This window comes from Leucoraja erinacea, chromosome 18 (genome assembly GCF_028641065.1).
Source record: "Leucoraja erinacea ecotype New England chromosome 18, Leri_hhj_1, whole genome shotgun sequence".
NCBI classification, from domain to species: Eukaryota; Metazoa; Chordata; class Chondrichthyes; order Rajiformes; family Rajidae; genus Leucoraja; species Leucoraja erinaceus.
This window is the reverse complement of record NC_073394.1, coordinates 34172891-34191422: the sequence shown is the minus strand read 5'-3', so window position 1 is coordinate 34191422 and position 18532 is coordinate 34172891. Positions and strand designations below refer to the sequence as shown.

At 45.2% G+C, this 18532-nt stretch overlaps 1 protein-coding gene across 2 annotated transcripts in view; it reads right to left on the bottom strand.

The window, feature by feature from the left end:
- LOC129705895 (astacin-like metalloendopeptidase) overlaps nt 1–18532 on the bottom strand; it is a 165422-nt gene that overhangs the window by 43779 nt on the left and 103111 nt on the right. For both annotated transcript variants that reach the window (XM_055649791.1, XM_055649792.1), the window contains one exon: nt 11187–11268. In XM_055649791.1, coding sequence (XP_055505766.1) covers nt 11187–11268 — 82 coding nt within the window. The remainder of the gene's footprint in view (nt 1–11186; nt 11269–18532) is intronic.

Sequence of the window (18532 nt, the reverse complement as noted above, 5' to 3'; positions counted from 1 at the left end):
GGTGGGAGCAGTCCTTGGCGATGCTGAGCGCCCTCCGCAGACAACGCTTGCTTTGGACAGACTCAATGGAGGGGAGTGAGGAACTGGTGATGCATTGGGCAATTTTCACCACCCTCTGCAATGCCTTCCGGTCGGAGACAGAGCAGTTGCCATACCATACTGTGATGCACCAGCGTGCCCCGGGACTGGCTGCAGTTCCCAGGTCGCAAAAACGAATTGAAAACAAATACGCCTGTGGGCCAGATGATTTCGGGTTACGGGCCGGATGCGGCCCGTGGGCCGTAGGTTGCCGACCCTTGCCCTAGATTTTAGGCCTCATTGTGCCCCGCCTCCATGTTTTAAAAGCGATTTCCACCCATGAAAGGTGTGTCCTTTTATTCTGTGTCTGTGCTGTCTGGTCCTAGATTCTCTCACTACGCAAAATATCCATTCTGAGTGAAAGGACATATTAAGAGACTTGATGAAGAAAGAGGCTTCAGATTTTTGGGACAGGGAATAGTTGTCTAGTCATACATCAGGGAAATGGGTCCATCGGTCCAATCTTATCCATGCCAATCAAGATGCCCATCTACACTAGTCCCACCTGCCTGATTTTGTCCCATATCCCTCTAAACCGCCTCCTCTGGCTGTTTGTTCCATGAACCACCAGCTCTGTGTGAAAAAGTTATCGCTTAGATTCCCATTACATTTTTCCCCTCTCACCTTAAACCTTTGTCCTATGGATCTTGATTCCCCTACTCTGGGAAAAAGACTGGGCATTCACCCTATCTCATGATTTTATACACCTCTGTAAGATCGCCCCTCAACCTCCTGTGGTCCAAATAATATTTTCTAGCCTGCCCAACCTCTTCCAGGAGCTCAGCCACTCAATTCCTGGCAACATCCTCATAAATCTTCTCGACACTCTTTCCAGTTTAATATGGTTCAAGGTTCACATTTATTTGTCACATGCACCAATTAAGGTACAGTGAAATGAGTTACCATGCAGTCATACAATTAAAAAGAAAACAATAAACAATAGAATTTAACATAAACATCCACCACAGCATTCTTCACTGTGATGGAAGGCAATAAAGTTCTTTATTCTTCCAAATCGTTATATATATGGTAAACAGTTGCGACCCCAATACCGAGCCTTGTGGCACTCCACTCGCCACTGCCTGCCATTCTGAAAAGGATCCGTTCACTCCTACTCTTTGCTTCCGATCTGCCAACCAATTTTCTATCCATGTCAACACCCTGCCCCCAATACCATGTGCTCTAATTTTAGTCACCAGTCTCCCGTGCGGGACCTTATCAAAGGCTTTCTATTCTATTAAGATAAAGATTCTATTCTATTCTATTCTATTCTTCTGAAAGTCTAGATACACTACATCCACTGGCACCCCTTCATCCATTTTACTTGTCACCTCCTCAAAAAATTCCAGAAGATTAGTCAAGCATGTTTTCCCTTTCATAAATCCATGTTGACTTGGACTAATCCTTTTACTGCTATCCAAATGCCCCATTATTACCTCTTTAATAATTGACTCCTGCATCTTTCCCACCACTGAAGTCAGGCTAACTGGTCTGTAATTCCCCGTTTTCTCTCTTGCTCCTTTCTTGAAGTTCCTGAGGACCCTGGGATGCAGACCATCAGGCCCAGGGGATTTATCATCCTTCAGTCCCATTAGCCTACCCAATACTATTTCTCGCCTAATGAAAATTTATTTCAGTTCCTCTACCCCCTTAGATCCTCTGTCCTCCAGTACATCTGGGAGATTGTTTGTGTCTTCCTTAGTGAAGACAGATCCGAAGTACCTATTCAACTCTTCTGCCATTTCCTTGTTGCCCATAATAATTTCACCCATGTCTGCCTTCAAGGGACCCACATTTGAATGTGCTACTCTTTTTCCCTTAACATATCTAAAGAAGCTTTTACTGTCCTTCTTTATATTCCTGGCCAGTTGCCCTTCATACTTCATCTTTCAGTTGCCCGTTTTGTTTCCTTCTGTTGTCCTATGAAAGTTTCCCAATCCTCTGGCTTCCGGCTACTCTTTGCTCATACATCTTTTCTTTTAGTTTTATTCTATCCCTAACTTCTCTTGTCAGCCACGGTTGCCTCCTACTCCCCTTAGAATCTTTCTTCCTTTTCGGAATGAAATGATCCTGTGTCTTCCGGATTATGCCCAAAAATTCCTGCCATTGCTGTTCCACCGTCATTCCTGCTAGGATCCCTATCCAGTCTACTTTGGCCAGCTCCCCTCTCATGCCTTCATAGTCCCCTTTGTTCTACTGCATCACTGCCACTTCCGATTTAACGTTCTCCTTCTCAAATTGCAGATTAAAGTTTGGTTTTAATGCTTGGAGATAATAGGAAGGGTATTATATAATAATAATGTAATAATCATATATTATGTAATTATATTATATATGCAAATAATCATTATATAATAATAATAATGGTTGAAGAAGGGCCGACCTGATACATTACCTATCCATTTTCTCCAGAGATGCTGCCTGACCCGCATAGTTACTCCAGCATTTTGTGCCTATCTGGGGTGTTATATAATGTTATTTTCTTTCTACTGATTTGGTATGCTATACTTGCAGCATTGGTCACCATTCAGATCATCATATGACCATGACCCCTGTCTTTTTAAGTCCCAGGGATAAAGATATGATGGATAGTCTGTTCTGCATTCTTTATTTGATCTGGATGCACCACATTAGATGCTATTGTACTTTTTGCTCTTTTCACTTAGGAAACAGAAATAGAATTAAACATTTGCACCTGTTCTGCCGTCCAAAGATATCATGGTTAATCTTTTTATCTCCGCTGTAACTTTTGAGAAGGATGTAGAGCTAATAGGACTTGATGTTTCAATCCCTGTAATAAGTCAGCACTCTTGCTATTTACAGTGGGATTGGAGTGGTGAAAGGTAGGGTCGGTACGTCATCGGGGTCGTCAGGTGGGCACCCTCCTTCTTTGACGTTTCATTGATAAGCCCACAACATCTCCAGAGGGCACAACGGTGATACCTGGCGTCCCAGTTACACCCCCCTCAATTCTATACCCTCCTGTCTTCATCTTGCAGCCCAATTGTTATCTCTCCTTTTGAACCAAATCCAATTGCTGCTTTTTTCTGCAGAATTTGATGATTGCTTGATGGAGGGAGCGACTCCTCACCCCCATTTTCTTTAATAGCCTGGTCATAGATGTAGCAACAAATTCCCTGCATCCCATTTTGACAGGGAAAATCTTGGTCTTCCAGCCATTCTGGGAAGCTTCAGTTGACAGTTCAGAGTACTTGGCCTTTTTCCTCATAAGCTCCTTCAACACCATCTGTTCGAACAACAGTATCTTCCGATTCAGTGAGGGTCATGACCAACCTTGCTTTAGTGCATTTTAACTCTTCTACAAGCCCTGCAATGGGCAATTCCAATTAGTCACTCCCATACAGTGCGACAGCACTTAAGCATCGTGGAAGTCCAAGCCACTGTTTCACATGTGTGCTGATCATTCTTTCCAGCTTTTCCACTTTGTTGATGGGGATTTCATACATAGTTAAAGGCCACATGATTCTTGGTAGTATGCCAAATTGGAAGCACCACAGCTTGAGTTTTCCTGGTAGCAAGGTCTTTTCTGATGCGAGCTATGTGCATGATGGTATCCTTTTTCAGTTGTTCAAACTGCTCAGTGTCCTTGAGCTTTGCATCATACCATCGGCCCAAACTCTTCACTGGCATTTCTGAAACAGTTGGAACAGGTATTCCGTCAATATGAAATCTTTGATCCTTGACTTGACCTTTGACAATGGAGATGCTTCTGCACTTTCTGGGTTTAATCTTCATCCTTGCCCATGTGATGTTTTGATGAAGTTTTTCCAGAAATCTCTTGGTGCAGGGGATAGTTGTTAGTGTTGTTATATCGTCCATATAGGCTTGTATTGGTGGCAATCACTGACCACACTGTAGTCATTTTCCTCCCACAACCCATTTTGATGCTCTGATAATGACCTCCATTGCCATAGTGAAGGTCAATGGGGAGATGGTGCACCCCGCCATGATGCCTACTTCCAGTGGTTGCCACGCTGTGGTAAAGTCTGATATTGTGAGACAAAATTGCAGATCCTGGAAGTTGTTTTTTACCAGATTTGTAATTGTTGCAGGCCCCTGAAAGAATTCAAAAGCAGTCCACAGTAGTGAATGAGGAACTGATCCAGAGGCGTTGGCCAGATCAAGGAACAAGACATGCAGATTATTTTGTTCTTTCATAGCAGTCTGGATTTGATGTCATATGATGCTGGTATGTTCAAGGCATCCCGAGAATCCTGCTATGCCAGCCTTTTGGATTGACTTATCAATGAAATGGTTTTGTTTCAGATACTTTGTAAGTCTTTTCACCACCACACTGAAAAAGATCTTGCCCTCTATGTTAAGAAGGTTTATTTGCTGAAACTGTTCAATGGTGAAAGAATTTTTTTCTTTTGGGATCAGCATTCTCCCCGCTCTCCCTGCCGTTAACAAGTCTTCCCGAGTACCTGCCGTTAGCGTTACGAGCCGCTAAGAGACGTTCCCGAGCTCCGACATACCCGCTACGTTCATTCTCCGTGCTTACCACGAGTTTGAATTTTTTTTAACTCGGGAGAGCTCTTGGAATGAACTCGTACTGTGGGAAAGGGCTCTAACCAGTTATAATTCGTTTTCCCTCTCCATCCTATCATAAATAGTGGAATTCCGTTTGCTATCTTTCAATTGCGAGAACCATGCTAGTTTCTGGAATTTTAGATGAACACAATTACTACCTAAACACACATTCAAGTCAAGACAACAACCTCTTCCCCAATGTCAGCAAGACAAAGGACATTGTGTTCAACTTCAGGAAGTGAAGCGATGCATTTACCCCGCTATGCATTGATGGTGCTGAAGTACAGATGGTTGAAAGCTTCAAGTTCTTAGGAATACAGATCCCCAGCCACATCAAAGCTATGGTCAAGTAAACACACCAATGCCTCCACTACCTTAGAAGACTTAGGAAGTTTGGCATGCCTCCAATAACCCTCACCAACTTCAACAGAGGCGCATAGAAAGCATTTTATCAGGATGCATGACAGCATGGTTTGGGAACAGGTCCATCCAAGACTACAAGAAATTGCAGAGAGTTTGGACGTAGCTCAGGCCGTCACACAAAACCACCTCCGTTCCATCAACACACTGCCTCGGCAAGGTGACCGGCACACAAAAAAAAAATGGCGCGGCCCTGTCCAGTCGCCGTTGTGGCAGCTCCGCGAAAATTGTGTGTGTTTTTAACTTTTAAGTTCCTTTTTAACTTATTTCTAAGTTCTAACTCCCTAGTACTAACAAAGTATGACAAAGAAACCCTCTTAAATCTAAACTCCAGGGCAAACGGAGACTTTTTAAACTCTGTACTTACTGATCCAGCATGGCCAGCAAAATCCCGTTTGATCCGTATTTATTAAATTGTTAATATAATTATTTAGCCTTCTAGCTAGAATCTTTGCTAAAATTTTCTGATCCGTATTTAGAAGTGAAATAGCTCTATAAGAACTCGGTTCATCTAAATCTTTATCTTTTTTTGGTATAAGCGTTATTGTTGCTTCTGCTAGGGTTTCTGGTAGTTTATTTTCAGTATAAGCCTGCGTGTATAAATTGAATAATCTTGGTACAATTGACTCCTGAAATCTTTTATAAAATTCATTACTAAAACCGTCTGGTCCTGGGGTCTCCCCTTTTTCAGTGAGTTTATTATTTGTTTTATTTCTTCACTAGTAATCCGTGCTCCTAATTGCTCTTGTTCTAAACTATCCAATTTTGGGAGCTTGCAATTATCTAAAAAATTTGTAATTTCGTATGTGTATGTGACAAATAAACTTGACTTGACTTGACTTGATAATCAAGGATCAGTCTCACCTTGGTCACTCCCTCCTTTCTGCTCTTCCATCAGGCAAGAGGCACTGGTTTGGAAACACATAGTTCCAGATTCAGGGACAATTTCTTCCCAGCTGTTATCAGGCAACTGAACCATCCTCTCACCAACTAGAGAATGGCCCTGACCTCACATCTACCTCATTGGAAACGTTTGAACCATCTTTAATCACACTTTACTGGACTTTATCTTGCACTAAATTATATACCCTTTATCCTGTAACTGTACGCTAGCTGGCTTGATTGTAATAATGTATAGTCTTTTTGCTGACTGGATAGTATGCAACAAAAAGCTTTTCACAATACCTCGGTACATGTGACACTAATTTACTAAACTAAAAGTTGTTATTTCCTGAGCATTTAACATGTTTCAATCGCATTAATTTTTCAAATACTCATTTTTGACTAATGTTAAATAAAAATAAAGAAAAACGATATATGTTAAAATTCTGAAATAAAATCACAAAATGCTGGAAATTCTCAGCAAGTCTAGGCAGCATCTCAGAAAGAGAAATGGAGTTAAAGTTTCAGGTCATTCACAGCCTGAAGTCTCTGATTTTTACAGCCTTCACCACCACCAAGCTTGATAACATGAGGAGACTTCCCTGATCCCAATCATTGATATTATTCATGAGACGTAGATGTACTTTGTGAGCATTCCAGTACTGTCTCCTCAGGCACCCTACTGGTCACAGGATACCAGTCTGAAAATAACCAATTTATCAATATTTTCCCAATTTTCAATCTATTCATCATTTCTCGATCCATGCCAGTATAATGCCTCCAATAATATGCACTTTAATTTTATTTGGTAATCTCTTCTGTAGCAGTTTATTGAAGGTCTTCTGAAAAACCAAGAATAAAAAATCTACTGCCCCACCTTAACGAATTTGAAAATTATAATCTCAGAAAATTAACAGATTTGTCAAACATGATTTCCTTTTCAAAAACCCACATTGATTCTGCATAATCCATTTATTATTTTCAAATTTTTCTATTATCACTTTCTTAATAATAGAATCCAGCGAATTTGTTTAGTGATGTCAAGCTAAAAGCCCTGTCCCACGGTACGAGTTTATTCAAAGATTTCTTCGGAGTTTGCCCTGATTTGAACTCGGAGATTGACGCTGGCTGGCTTGATTGTAATAATGTATAGTCTTTTTGCTGACTGGATAATATGCAACAAAAAGCTTTTCACTACACCTCAGTACATGTGACACTAATTTACTAAACAAAAAGTTGTTATTTCCTGAGCATTTAACATGTTTCAATCGCATTAATTTTTGACAAAGTTAAATAAAAATAAAGAAAAACGATAGATGTTAAAATTCTGAAATAAAATCACAAAATTCTCAGAGTCTAGGCAGCACCTCAGAAAGAGAAATGCAGTTAAAGTTTCAGGCCAATCAAAATTGGTAAGAAAACAGTGTGGTGCCATCTGGTGGTTGGGCCACTGGTTAATCAAACCCTCGTTCATAATGTGGTAAGAGGCACGTGACTGAGGGGCGGGGGTTAGAAAGGAAGTAGAGGGTGTGCCCTACTGCAGCGACACGCAGTTACTCAGGGCTCAGCAACACTGCTCTTGTTTTTGATTTATTTTTTGTTTAATAAAGCTCGTCCTTGAGTTCACACGTCTGACTCCTTTATCATGCTTTATTGGTGACCTCCATGTTTTCCAAACTGTAGTTTTGGATTGCACAAAGGAAACAGCTAACAGCCCGCCCCGCCCAATGCAGTCGCTGGCGGCCGCGGCTGGTCAGAAGAATCGCCTCTACGCCTGGGACCGTCATTCGGGATGGCGATTATTGGCTGACACTGGTGCGGAGGGCAACGTTTTGCCCGCAGTGGAAGTCGACACTCGATCCAGTAAGCGAGGACGCACTCTTATCGCAGTTAATGGGAGCTCCATCCGTACGTAAGGTTTTCGCACAGTCCCGCTTATTTTCAGCTCCTGTCATTTTACATGGAGTTTCACTGTGGCTGACATGTCCCAGCCGTTGCTGGGTGCCAATTTTTTACGGGCACAAGCCCTGTTGCGAGGGCAGCGTCTTGTGCATTCTGGCACTTTTGAGTCAATTTCTCTTCACCCCGCACCAGTTCCTCTGCCTCGTCTCGACCCAATTTCTGCTGTTGACAATATATACGTCCAGATATTGGCGGAGTTTCCTGCCATTCTTACCCCTCAGTTTCAGTCAGTCGTTTCCAAACATAGGGTTTTGCATCATATTGCTATCAATGGACTGCCATTTCACGCTCGTGTACACCGGTTGCGTCCTGACAAGCCAAGGATGAGTTCCGCCAGATGGAGGTGATGGGGATTATGCGTGGTTCTGATAGCCCGTGGGCCTCTCCACTGCACATGGTTCCTAAGGCAAATGAGGGCTTGAGGCCTTGTGGGGATTATCACAATGATGTCACGGTGGCTGATCGATATCCTGTTCGGAATATCCAAGACTTCACGGCCCATTTGAATGGGGCCAAATTTTTTTCGAAGATCAACCTGATGAGGGGCAACCATCAAATTCCAGTTCATCCGGTTGACATTCCCAAAACTGCTATCATTACCCCTATTGGGCTTTTTGAGTTAATCCCCACACCTTTCGGTCTCAAGAACGCCACGCAGGCTTTCCAGTGCCTCATGGACATGGTGGGTCGTGGTTGCGATTTTTTGTTTATATATTTAGACGATATCCTCATAGCCAGTCGCTCTCACCAGGAGCACTGTGCCCACCTCCGTGTGCTCTGTCAGCATCTCAGTGAATATGGACTGGCCGTCAACCTCGAAAAAGTGTCAGTTTGGTCTGAGTTCCATCACTTTTCTGGGGCATCATGTGGTGCTTCTCCCGAGTAAGGTTGAGGCCATTCGGCAGTTTCCTCAATGATCCACGGTGCGTGGACTGCAGGAGTTTGTCGGGATGGTCAATTTTTACCATCGTTTCGTGCCCGCGGCTGCTCGGCTTATGCGGCCATTGTTTAAGTTCCTGTCCAGCAAGCAGCGTGACCTGGTGTGGGATGATGAGGCCATGGCTGCGTTTGAGGGCGTGAAGGAGGCGCTGGTGAAGGCGACGATGTTGGTCCATCCGCGAGCTGATGCTCCGATTGTGCTGAGGTTGACGCCTCTGACACTGCTGTTGGGAGCGTATGCGAGCAGCTGAATGATGGACACTGGCGGCCTCTCACTTTTTCAGTTGGCACCTGAGTGCAATTGAACGGAAGTACAGTGCGTCTCATCGGGAGCTCCTTGCACTTTACTGGCCGTTCGCCATTTCTGGTATTTTCTTGAGGGCAGGGATTTTACCGCTTTCTTGGATCACAAGCCTCTTACTTTCGCTTTCGCAAAGATCTCGGATCCCTGGTCAGCACTGCGGCAGCGCCATTTGGCTTACATTTCGGAATACACGACTTGCGTCCGGCACATTGCGGGGAAGAGCAACCTCGTTGCGGATGAGTTGTCCCGCACCGACTTCCATGCCGTCCATGAGGTGGCTCCGGGTATTGATTAAACTGCTCTGGCGGCAGCACAGCGTGACGATGATGAGGTGCTCGCCTACCGCACCACTATTTCTGGATTGGTGTTGGACGATGTGTGTTTTGGTCCTGCTGGTGCCACGGTCCTCTGTGATGTGACAACTGGTCAACCGAAACCCATCCTTCCTACAGCTTAGCATCGCCGGGTATTTGATCTTGTTCATGGTTTGGCTCATCCATCCGTCCAGGCAACGATTGCATTGGTGGCGGTCAAGTTTATGTGGCATGGTCTGTGTAAGCAGGTTGGTCACTGGGCCAGAACATTTATCTCCTGTCAGACGTCTAATATCCATAGTCATGTCAGGGCGCCCGTGCAGCGTTTTGCTCTGCCCCAGCACCCTTTTGACCATATCCATGTTGATATTGTGGGTCCATTGCCCCCGTCTAGAGGGGTTACTCATTTGTTATCTATAGTTGATCGCTTCACTCGATAGCCAGAGGCTGTTCCGGTTGCTGATACCTCTGCTGGTACGTGCGCTCATCTCCTCGACGCCCATTGGATCGCTCGTTTTGGTGTGCTGGTGGACATTTAATCTGACAGTGGTGCACAGTTCAGCTCAGACTTGTGGTCTGCCATGGCCCGGCTGTTGGGGACTCAGTTGCATCACATCACGGCCTACCAGCAGCAACCCAACGGGTTCGTCGAGCGTTTCCAACGCCGTCTCAAGGATGCTTTGAAAGCATGGCTCACAGGTCCGGATTGGGCTGATGAGTTAACGTGGGTGTTGTTGGGAATTCGTACTGCCCCCAAGGAGGATCTGGCTACGTCCTCTGCTGAATTAGTGCATGGTACACCGCTTACGGTTCCTGGTGACTTCATTCGGCTGCGCGGGAGCAGTAGGAGCTGCCCTCCTCTGTGCTGTTGTGTCTTCGGGAGCAGGTGGGCACACTTTCTCAAGATGCTTATCATACACTGTTGCAACGCATGTATGTAGGCCCATTCCGGATGTTGCAGCACGGTATTTCGACTTTTGTGTTGGATGTGGGTGGAAAACCTGAGATTGTATCGGTGGCGTTTCTTAAGCTGGCTCATGTGAACATGTGAGCAGGTGGCTCAGCCTCACCGTTGGTGGCGTCTACCGTCTCAGCCCTTGTCGCCCGTGCCTGTGAGGTGGCCGAATGCGGATCTTGCGGTTACAAGATCAGGCCGTTGCATTCGTCCACCTTTTCGTGTTTGTTCCTCCGGTTCTGGGGGTGGGGAGGGGGTTGTCTGGCGCCATCTGGTGGTCGGGCCACTGATTAATCGAACCCTCATTCATCATGTAGTAAGAGGCACGTGACTGAGGGGCTGGGGTTAGAAAGGAAGTAGAGGGTGTGCCCTGCTGCAGCAACAGACAGTTACTCTGGGCTCAGCAACATTGTTCTTGTTTTCATTTCTTTTTTGTTTAATAAAGCTTGTCCTTGAGTTCGCAACGTCTGATTCCTTTATCACGCTTGAACATCTTGTTTTAAGTGAGAGGAAGGGAAGAGTGGGAAAAAACAAGGCATTTAGCTATGAAATGTGCAGAACAAAATAATCCAGGTGATAGTGCTTTCAAAGCCATCTAGATAATAGACGAATAAGGGAAAAGAGAAATAAACTTGCTGGAATGAAGAAGAGAGCAGTTGTTGGAAAGCGACAACAACAAATTTGAAGGATGTACTGAGTAATCACAGTGTCCGTAGATTGAATTAATGTTACAGATTTTATCAACATTCCCTGATCATGCCTCAGCATTCTAATCAATTACCTGCCGTAATGCATGACTGAATTATAATCGTATGGCATTCCCAGGTTATTGGTGTTCAATTTGAGAAAATTGTATCTTGCTTCTGTAAAATGAAACAGAAAGAAATAACTAAAATAAACTTTTTTCTCTTGTCAATTTAATATACTGATTTACATTCTTAATTTCCAGGCAAGCCGTTTAACTCACTGATAGTAATGTTAATTGTGGCTATCAATCCAGACAATGTTGTCCATTATACTTTGGAGCTGCTTTCTTTTCCATTAAATGTGATATATAACGCTGAAGTTGAATTTCATCCTCTCCACTTTAAACTGAGTAATGAATTCTCAGTTTTTGCCATTTTTAGAGTGCTGATATATATCTTATTTCAAATTATAATGCTACTTTTTGCTTATTTAAAACTGTTTGATTGACCTAGTAAGCATATTCCATTTATCAGTCTGAAGAAGGGTCCCAAAGGTCTTTCCATTTCCCTCCAACATAGAATAGTGATAAAATGTGGAAACAGGCCCTTCGGCCCAACATGTCCCAGCTACACTAGTCCCACCTGCCCGTGTTTGGTCCATATCCCTCCAAACCTTCCCGATCCATGTACCTGTCTAACTGTTTCTTAAATGTCGGGATAGTCTCAGCCTCAACTACCCTCCTCTGGCAGCTTGTTCCATACACTCACCACCCTTTGTGTGAAAACATTACCCCTCAGATTCCGAATAAATCTTTTCTCCTTTACCTTAAACCTATGTCCTCTGGTCCTCGATGCCCCTATTCTGGTCAAGAGACTGTGCATCTACCCGATCTATTCCTTTCATGATTTTATACACCAATAAGATCACCCCTCATCCTTCTGCGCCCCAAGGAATAGAGTCCCAGCCTCTTCAACCTCTCCCTATAGCTCAGACCCTCTAGCCCTGGCAACATCCTTGTAAACCTTCTTTGTACCCCTTCCAGCTTGACAACATCTTTTCTATAACATGGTGCCCAGAACTGAACACAATACTCTAAATGTGGCCTCACCAACATTTTATACAACTGCAACACGACCTCTCAACTTCTATACTCATTTTTGTTTTTTGCTCAGTATTCTAGCATCTGCAATCTCTTATGTCTGGATTTGGTCAAATACAACATGCCTTATCAACGATATAGGTCATTTGATGAAGGTAGAGACGTTGATGAGGAAAATACAGTTGATGTGTCATATGTAGACTTGCAAAAAATAGTTGACAAACTTATGTGTCATCAAAGTTGAAGCCCTTGGAATATCAGAGATTATAGCAACATGGAAGCAAAATTGGCTCAGTAACACAGAAACTGAGTGACGATGAAAGGTTGTTTTTCCAACTAGAAGAATGTACACAGTGGGGTTTGAAACAAGAATCATTGCTTTTATCTTATAATAATAATTAGTATTTGAATGTGCAGGACACAATTTGCAAATCTGTAAATTACATAATTTGGAGGTGTTGTGAATTATAGTACAGGTGCACAACCTTTTATCCGAAAGCCTTGGGACCAGACACTTGTCGGATTTCGGACATTTTCGGATTTCAGAATGGAAGATTTTTAGCGTAGATTAGGTAGGTAGCGCGGGCGGCTTGAAAAGTCTGGAGCAGCTGCCTCCTCCCCGGAGACCGGGAGAATCATTGCATAAATGTTAGTCAGTTAGTTTGGATGGATTTTATGTGGTGGTGGTGGTGTAGGGGTGAAGGGGGAAACTTTAATTCTTAGTCCCCTACCTACCTGGTCGGCGACTCCCAACCTCGCGGAGCTGGGGGCTCCGTCCGGCCGCGGGCGGCGCCGGTTGTAGCTCCGACCCCGGCAACTCTACCCCTGGCTGCGAGGCGCTCCAAATCCAGCGCGGCCCGCGGCCGGACGCCCCAGCTCCAGCGCGGCCCGCAGGCCGGACGCCCCAGCTCCGGAGCGCTGTGGCCACCTTCTTCCAACATTCGCGGAGCGTCGCTGGATTTGGAGCCGCGGAGCTGGGGGCTCCGTCCGGCCGCGGGCGGCGCCGGTTGGAGCTCCGACCCCGGCAACTCTACCCCTGGCTGCGCGGCTCCAAATCCAGCGACGCTCCGCGATGTTGTGTGTCGGCGGCCACAGCGCTCCGGAGCTTGCCGCACGGCGACCCGGTAAGGCATTGCCCGCACCCCGCTGGTATCCCAGCGCTGCGACGCCGCCGACTCCCGACATTCGCGGAGCTGGGGCGTCCGGCCGCGGGCCGCGCTGGATTTGGAGCGCCTCGCAGCCAGGGGTAGAGTTGCCGGGGTCGGAGCTACAACCGCCGCCGCCCGCGGCCCCACTGGCCACAGCGCTGCGGAGCTTACTGCACAGCGACCCGGTAAGGCATTGACCGCTCCCCGCCTCTCCGACCAGGTAGGGGACTAAGAATTAAAGTTTACCCCTTCACCCCCCTTCACATAAAAGCCCTCCAAACTAACTGACTAACATTTAAGCAATGATTTACAGATGTTTAAGCGTCTCCCGTTCTCCAGGGAGGAGGCAGCCGCTACAGTAGTACAGACCTGGGTTGACCGTGGGTCGTTTTGGGTCAGGTTTGGCGCCAAACGCGAGCTTTGGTGCGCAGACGACATCTGGAAAAAATGGCCGGTTTTCGGAGCTTTTCGGTTTCTGGAACACCGGATAAAAGGTTGTGCACCTGTAATACATTTATAGATAGACTACTGGAATGAGCCAAAGAAATTTAGTGTCAAGAGACAAGACTGTTTACTTGTCATATGCACTGTGACCAAATTTATGATATTCTTACTTGCTTTACAGGCAAATTAAATGCAATAATGCAACAATTTCTTGAAAATGGCATCGCAGGTAGTTAGGATGGTCAAGAAGGTTTTCAGATCATTGGCCTTCGTCATTAAGAGTATTAAGTATAGAAATGGGAGGTCATGTTACAGTTGTACAAGGCATTGGGGAAGCCACATTTAGAGTATTGTGTTCAGTTTTAGTCACCCTGTTGTAGGAAATACGTTGGTAAGCTGGAAAGGTTTCGAGGGATATTGGCAAAACGTAGGCAGGTGGGACTAGTGTAGATGGGGCATGATGTTTGGCTTCGGGAAGTTGGGCCGAAGGGCCTGTTCCATACTGTATGACCCTAAATAAATATTTTTATATTTAAGGCAGAGAAGTGGGAAGTGTTAGATTTTGGTAGAGAGAATAAAAGGTTGCAATACAAGTTAGAGGACACAGAACAAGATAAATGTTCACATAATACCCATTAAGCCACTATTGCAGAATCGTGTCAAGTTCTGTGTGCCACACTTAAGGATGGGTATAAAACCATTAAGAAGATTGCAGATGAGATTCAAGGGATGAGGAATCTTAATTATGTGGAAAGACTGGAGAAGCTCGGTGGTACTTTTTTAAGCAATGGCAAAAATGTTAAAATTAACATGTGGGAAAAAAGTCAGAAATACACTGCCAAAGGTAGCTGTGGAGGGTGGTTCAACTGAATCGCTTTGAATGGAAACTCACATCAGAAATTAAAGAATTTGTATGGCTATGGGTAAAAGGCAGAGATATGGAACTGGCGATATTGCTCTCGAACATATGAATTTGATAAAGTGAATGGCTTCCTTTAGTGTTGTAACTGATCTATTTATACCACGATTAGATCCCCTTGCAACCCCAATTAAAATAAATTACTGATCTAAAGTAAGGTAGCATGATAGCATCAAGCATATAAATCACTATCAATACTTTATAGGGAGGGGGAAAGTATATTAAGCCGAAGGAAAACTAGTGCAATGCTGGAAATCTGAATTAAAATAAAAAATGGTAAAAAATACTCAGTAGGTCAAGCCACATTCATACAGAGACAAACAGAATTTTACTTCGGAGTCACGTGAGTGATTCCGTGAAGACCCCAGCCCAGTGCGCAGGTGCGGCATAATCGCACAGCTGTGCAACACGCGGCCAGCGGGAGTCGGGCGCTCCCGCAACCAAGGAACGTGAGGTAAGTACTTACCTTAATCGGGCCTTGTGGTTTTTGCTCCAGGGGGAGCAAAGCAGCAGAGGAAGCGGCCCCCGTTCGACTCCAGCGAAGGAGCCGACAGTGGAGGGGGATAGGCGCAAACGGGACCGCACACGCTGCGGACCGCTGACAGGGAGCTGCGCTGATGCCGGTCCGCTGAACAGCTGTTTGGTAACAGCAGCGGACCGGAGGGAAATTTAAAAACCCGACCGGCAGCCCTGCAGACTCCTGACAAGGAGAATCGCCGCCCGGGAACCGCTACAATGCCGCCTGAAAAACGGCAGGCAGCCTCTAACTACAGGTAAGACAAAAACCTTACCAAAATTACAGGTTCTACAGGAATCAACTTCCTCCAACACTGGAACAGGTGGAGACAGCAAAAATAAGTATGTCTGTCTCCCCAAGCCAGAGGAGGTCATGGAGTTCAAAACCTCCAGGGAAAACGAGGGGTCACTGGCTGAATGCCAAGGGAGCTGACACTCCTACCCCAGTGCTATTGCACTAGCCATCTCCCTTGTCGAGGGATTGATGCAACAACGGAGTTTGAGCTATGCCTCCTCCAATTTATAGCACACCCTTTTGCTCCCTCTTTTGAGGCTAGCTAAGGAGGCCAGGGCTGGGCTGGCTTAAACGCTGGGCAGGCGGACGAGAACAGCAGTATGCCAGGGGAGCAGGATCAGGAAGAGCTACTGGGTGTCGTGGGCCACTACATGGCTCCTCCACGCGACCATCTTCCCAAACAAAGCCCTGCAGGAGTAGGCCTTTCTAGAGGTAAATCTGCAGGCAGCTGGGTCAGCAGACTCGCAGACAAGAGCTAAAAGCAGCGAACTTTGAAGCTCCTAACAGAGGGTCAAGATGTCACCGCCTTTGCTCGTTTTTTCCACGGATCATACTCACCTGGCAGGCGAGACGCCATGATCACCAAGGTGGTTCTCCCAGGATGAGACTATCCCGTTGCACTACGAGTGTGCTGACGCCTAAGATGTTTCTCGACTGACATTTGTGCATATAAGACCTGCCCGCAATCCCAAATATACGGGGCTATGCAAACCGCTGCTGCGGGAAGAGAGGCAGCTGAACCTGTGCGCCTCATGAGGGCAGGCCATGGAACGAGCAGGACATCGCATCCAACACCCAGCTGGCAGCACCCCTCGGCATCCACCAGCAAATATCGAACAAGGACTGGTGAAAGCCTGGCGACCGCTTCACATTACCCCCAAAGTTCTTTTTAGACAGGGGCCCAGAGCGGAGCCGTGGGAAAATGCGCCGCCCCACCGACAGCACCAGCATACCAGCAAAACTAAGCCTTCATGAAAAAACAATAAACATGGAGGTAGGTAGTCTGGTTCCTCCCAGTTTACACTAAATAAGGGTGTTCTACTAACTGCGGGGGGGGGGGGGGGCATTTACACTTGTTGATAAAGCATGGGGTGCTGTCACAAATAACTAATATATACTCAACAGTATTAGTGGATAAAAACTTGAATTCAAATTGGGCATATTACCGCCAGTTCAGCAATGCGCCCAAAGGGCATTTTCTCCCTCTAAGAAAGAGAAGTGAGAAGGTCAAGCTGAACTAGTAAGGCTCATTACTAAACGGATCATGGGAGTAAACATGAACCATTGGAATTTGTATCGAATATATTCACCAAAACTACAAAAGATGGTGAATGTAGCATCATCATTGATCTAATATCACTAAATAAATCTGTTGAGTATATACACTTTAAGATGGAGACGGGTTTTTTGTCACTGCCAGACATCTGATCTCCAAAGGATACCTTATGGCGAGCATTGATATGGAAGATGCTAACTATCTTATACCCATACACTAGGATCATTGTAGATACCTAAAACATTTTACCTGGATAATGGATATCCCGGTTAGGGCAACAATGGGAGTATAGAGCATTCCCAATGGTCTAACCTCAGCCCTAAACTATTATAAATATTAAAAATAGCCATGAAAATATTAAGAAAACAAGCATAATCATGGCATATATTGGATGATATCCTCATATTAGGGGAAACAAAGGAATTAGCTGTGGCAGCAGTTCTAGCTACGAAACAGCTCCCTAAAGCACTGAGGTTCATCCCACGCCCAGATAAACCAGAATTGAAGCCGTTAACTACCATGGATTATCTGGGCTTCAATAACAATTCCATCCATATGACTGTTACTTTGCCAAGGTACTTGGGTCACTATAATCAAATCATGAATGTACCCACTGAAGCTATATCACAATTACAGTGGTGGGCAGACATATATTTGGCATAGTTTTCAGCCCTATTATCATCACCAATCCCAACTTGGTTATTAAAAACCGATGCCAGTACTTTAGGCTGGGGAGCAACTAAACTCCATATCCAGCACAGGTAACAGATGGACCAATTCAGAATCATCGTTACTACACACACCGGGCATCAACTACTTGGGATTGGTGATCGCCTATTGGGCTAAAAAGCATATGCATTTCAATGCAGCACGTACATATGTGGTTACGGATTGATAATACTATGGTGGTGGCTTTTATCAACCATATGGGGAGCATAAAATCATTATTGTGCAACAAATTGGTCAAACAGATCTGGCAATGGTGTGTCAAAAGACATTTTAACTATCAGCTGCCTATTTCCTAGGAAGCTAGAACACAGTGGGAGACACCACGTCACGGGTAAAAATGTATGATAACATTGAATAGATGTCAAACCCAAAATATCTGCTAAAGGTATTAAGCAGTTTGAAAGCCAGATATCAATTTGGTTGCACAAGACGGAATCACCAGTAACCTATGTATGTGACTTAGGAACCAGATCAGAGGCAGCAGCGATAGATGCCTACACGCTGGAAGGGGGAATTTCTGCTTTGCCTTCCTCCCTTCTGCCTCATCAGTCGGGCACTTCGCAATACAGATGGAATCTGTCTCCGAGATATTGAACGTGCCCGACCGGCCTACACAGCCATGGTTCCCAGTTCATCACGACATGGTGGGCGAGTCACCTATGGATTTCCCTAGTGGACCATGGTTGCTGACTCAACCCAGTATCAGGCATAAGCCACCCATGCCATAAAAACATCAAACTCCTGGGTGCAGGTTTTGAATAGACCTTACCAGGGACTGGGATTATCCAAAGGAACCATTACCACCATGTCGGCATCCCTGCGAACAGTCACCAAGAGCATGGGAAAATACTGCCACGACGCAGGGACAACATACCAAACTATTCAACCACTGACGTATTGGAGTTCCTGGAACATCTACACCATGATTAAAAGGTGAGTTACAGTGCCGTAAATACAGCATGGAGCGCCTTGTCTGCTTATCTAAAAACAGCAGGACAGCAGAGCATGGGATCC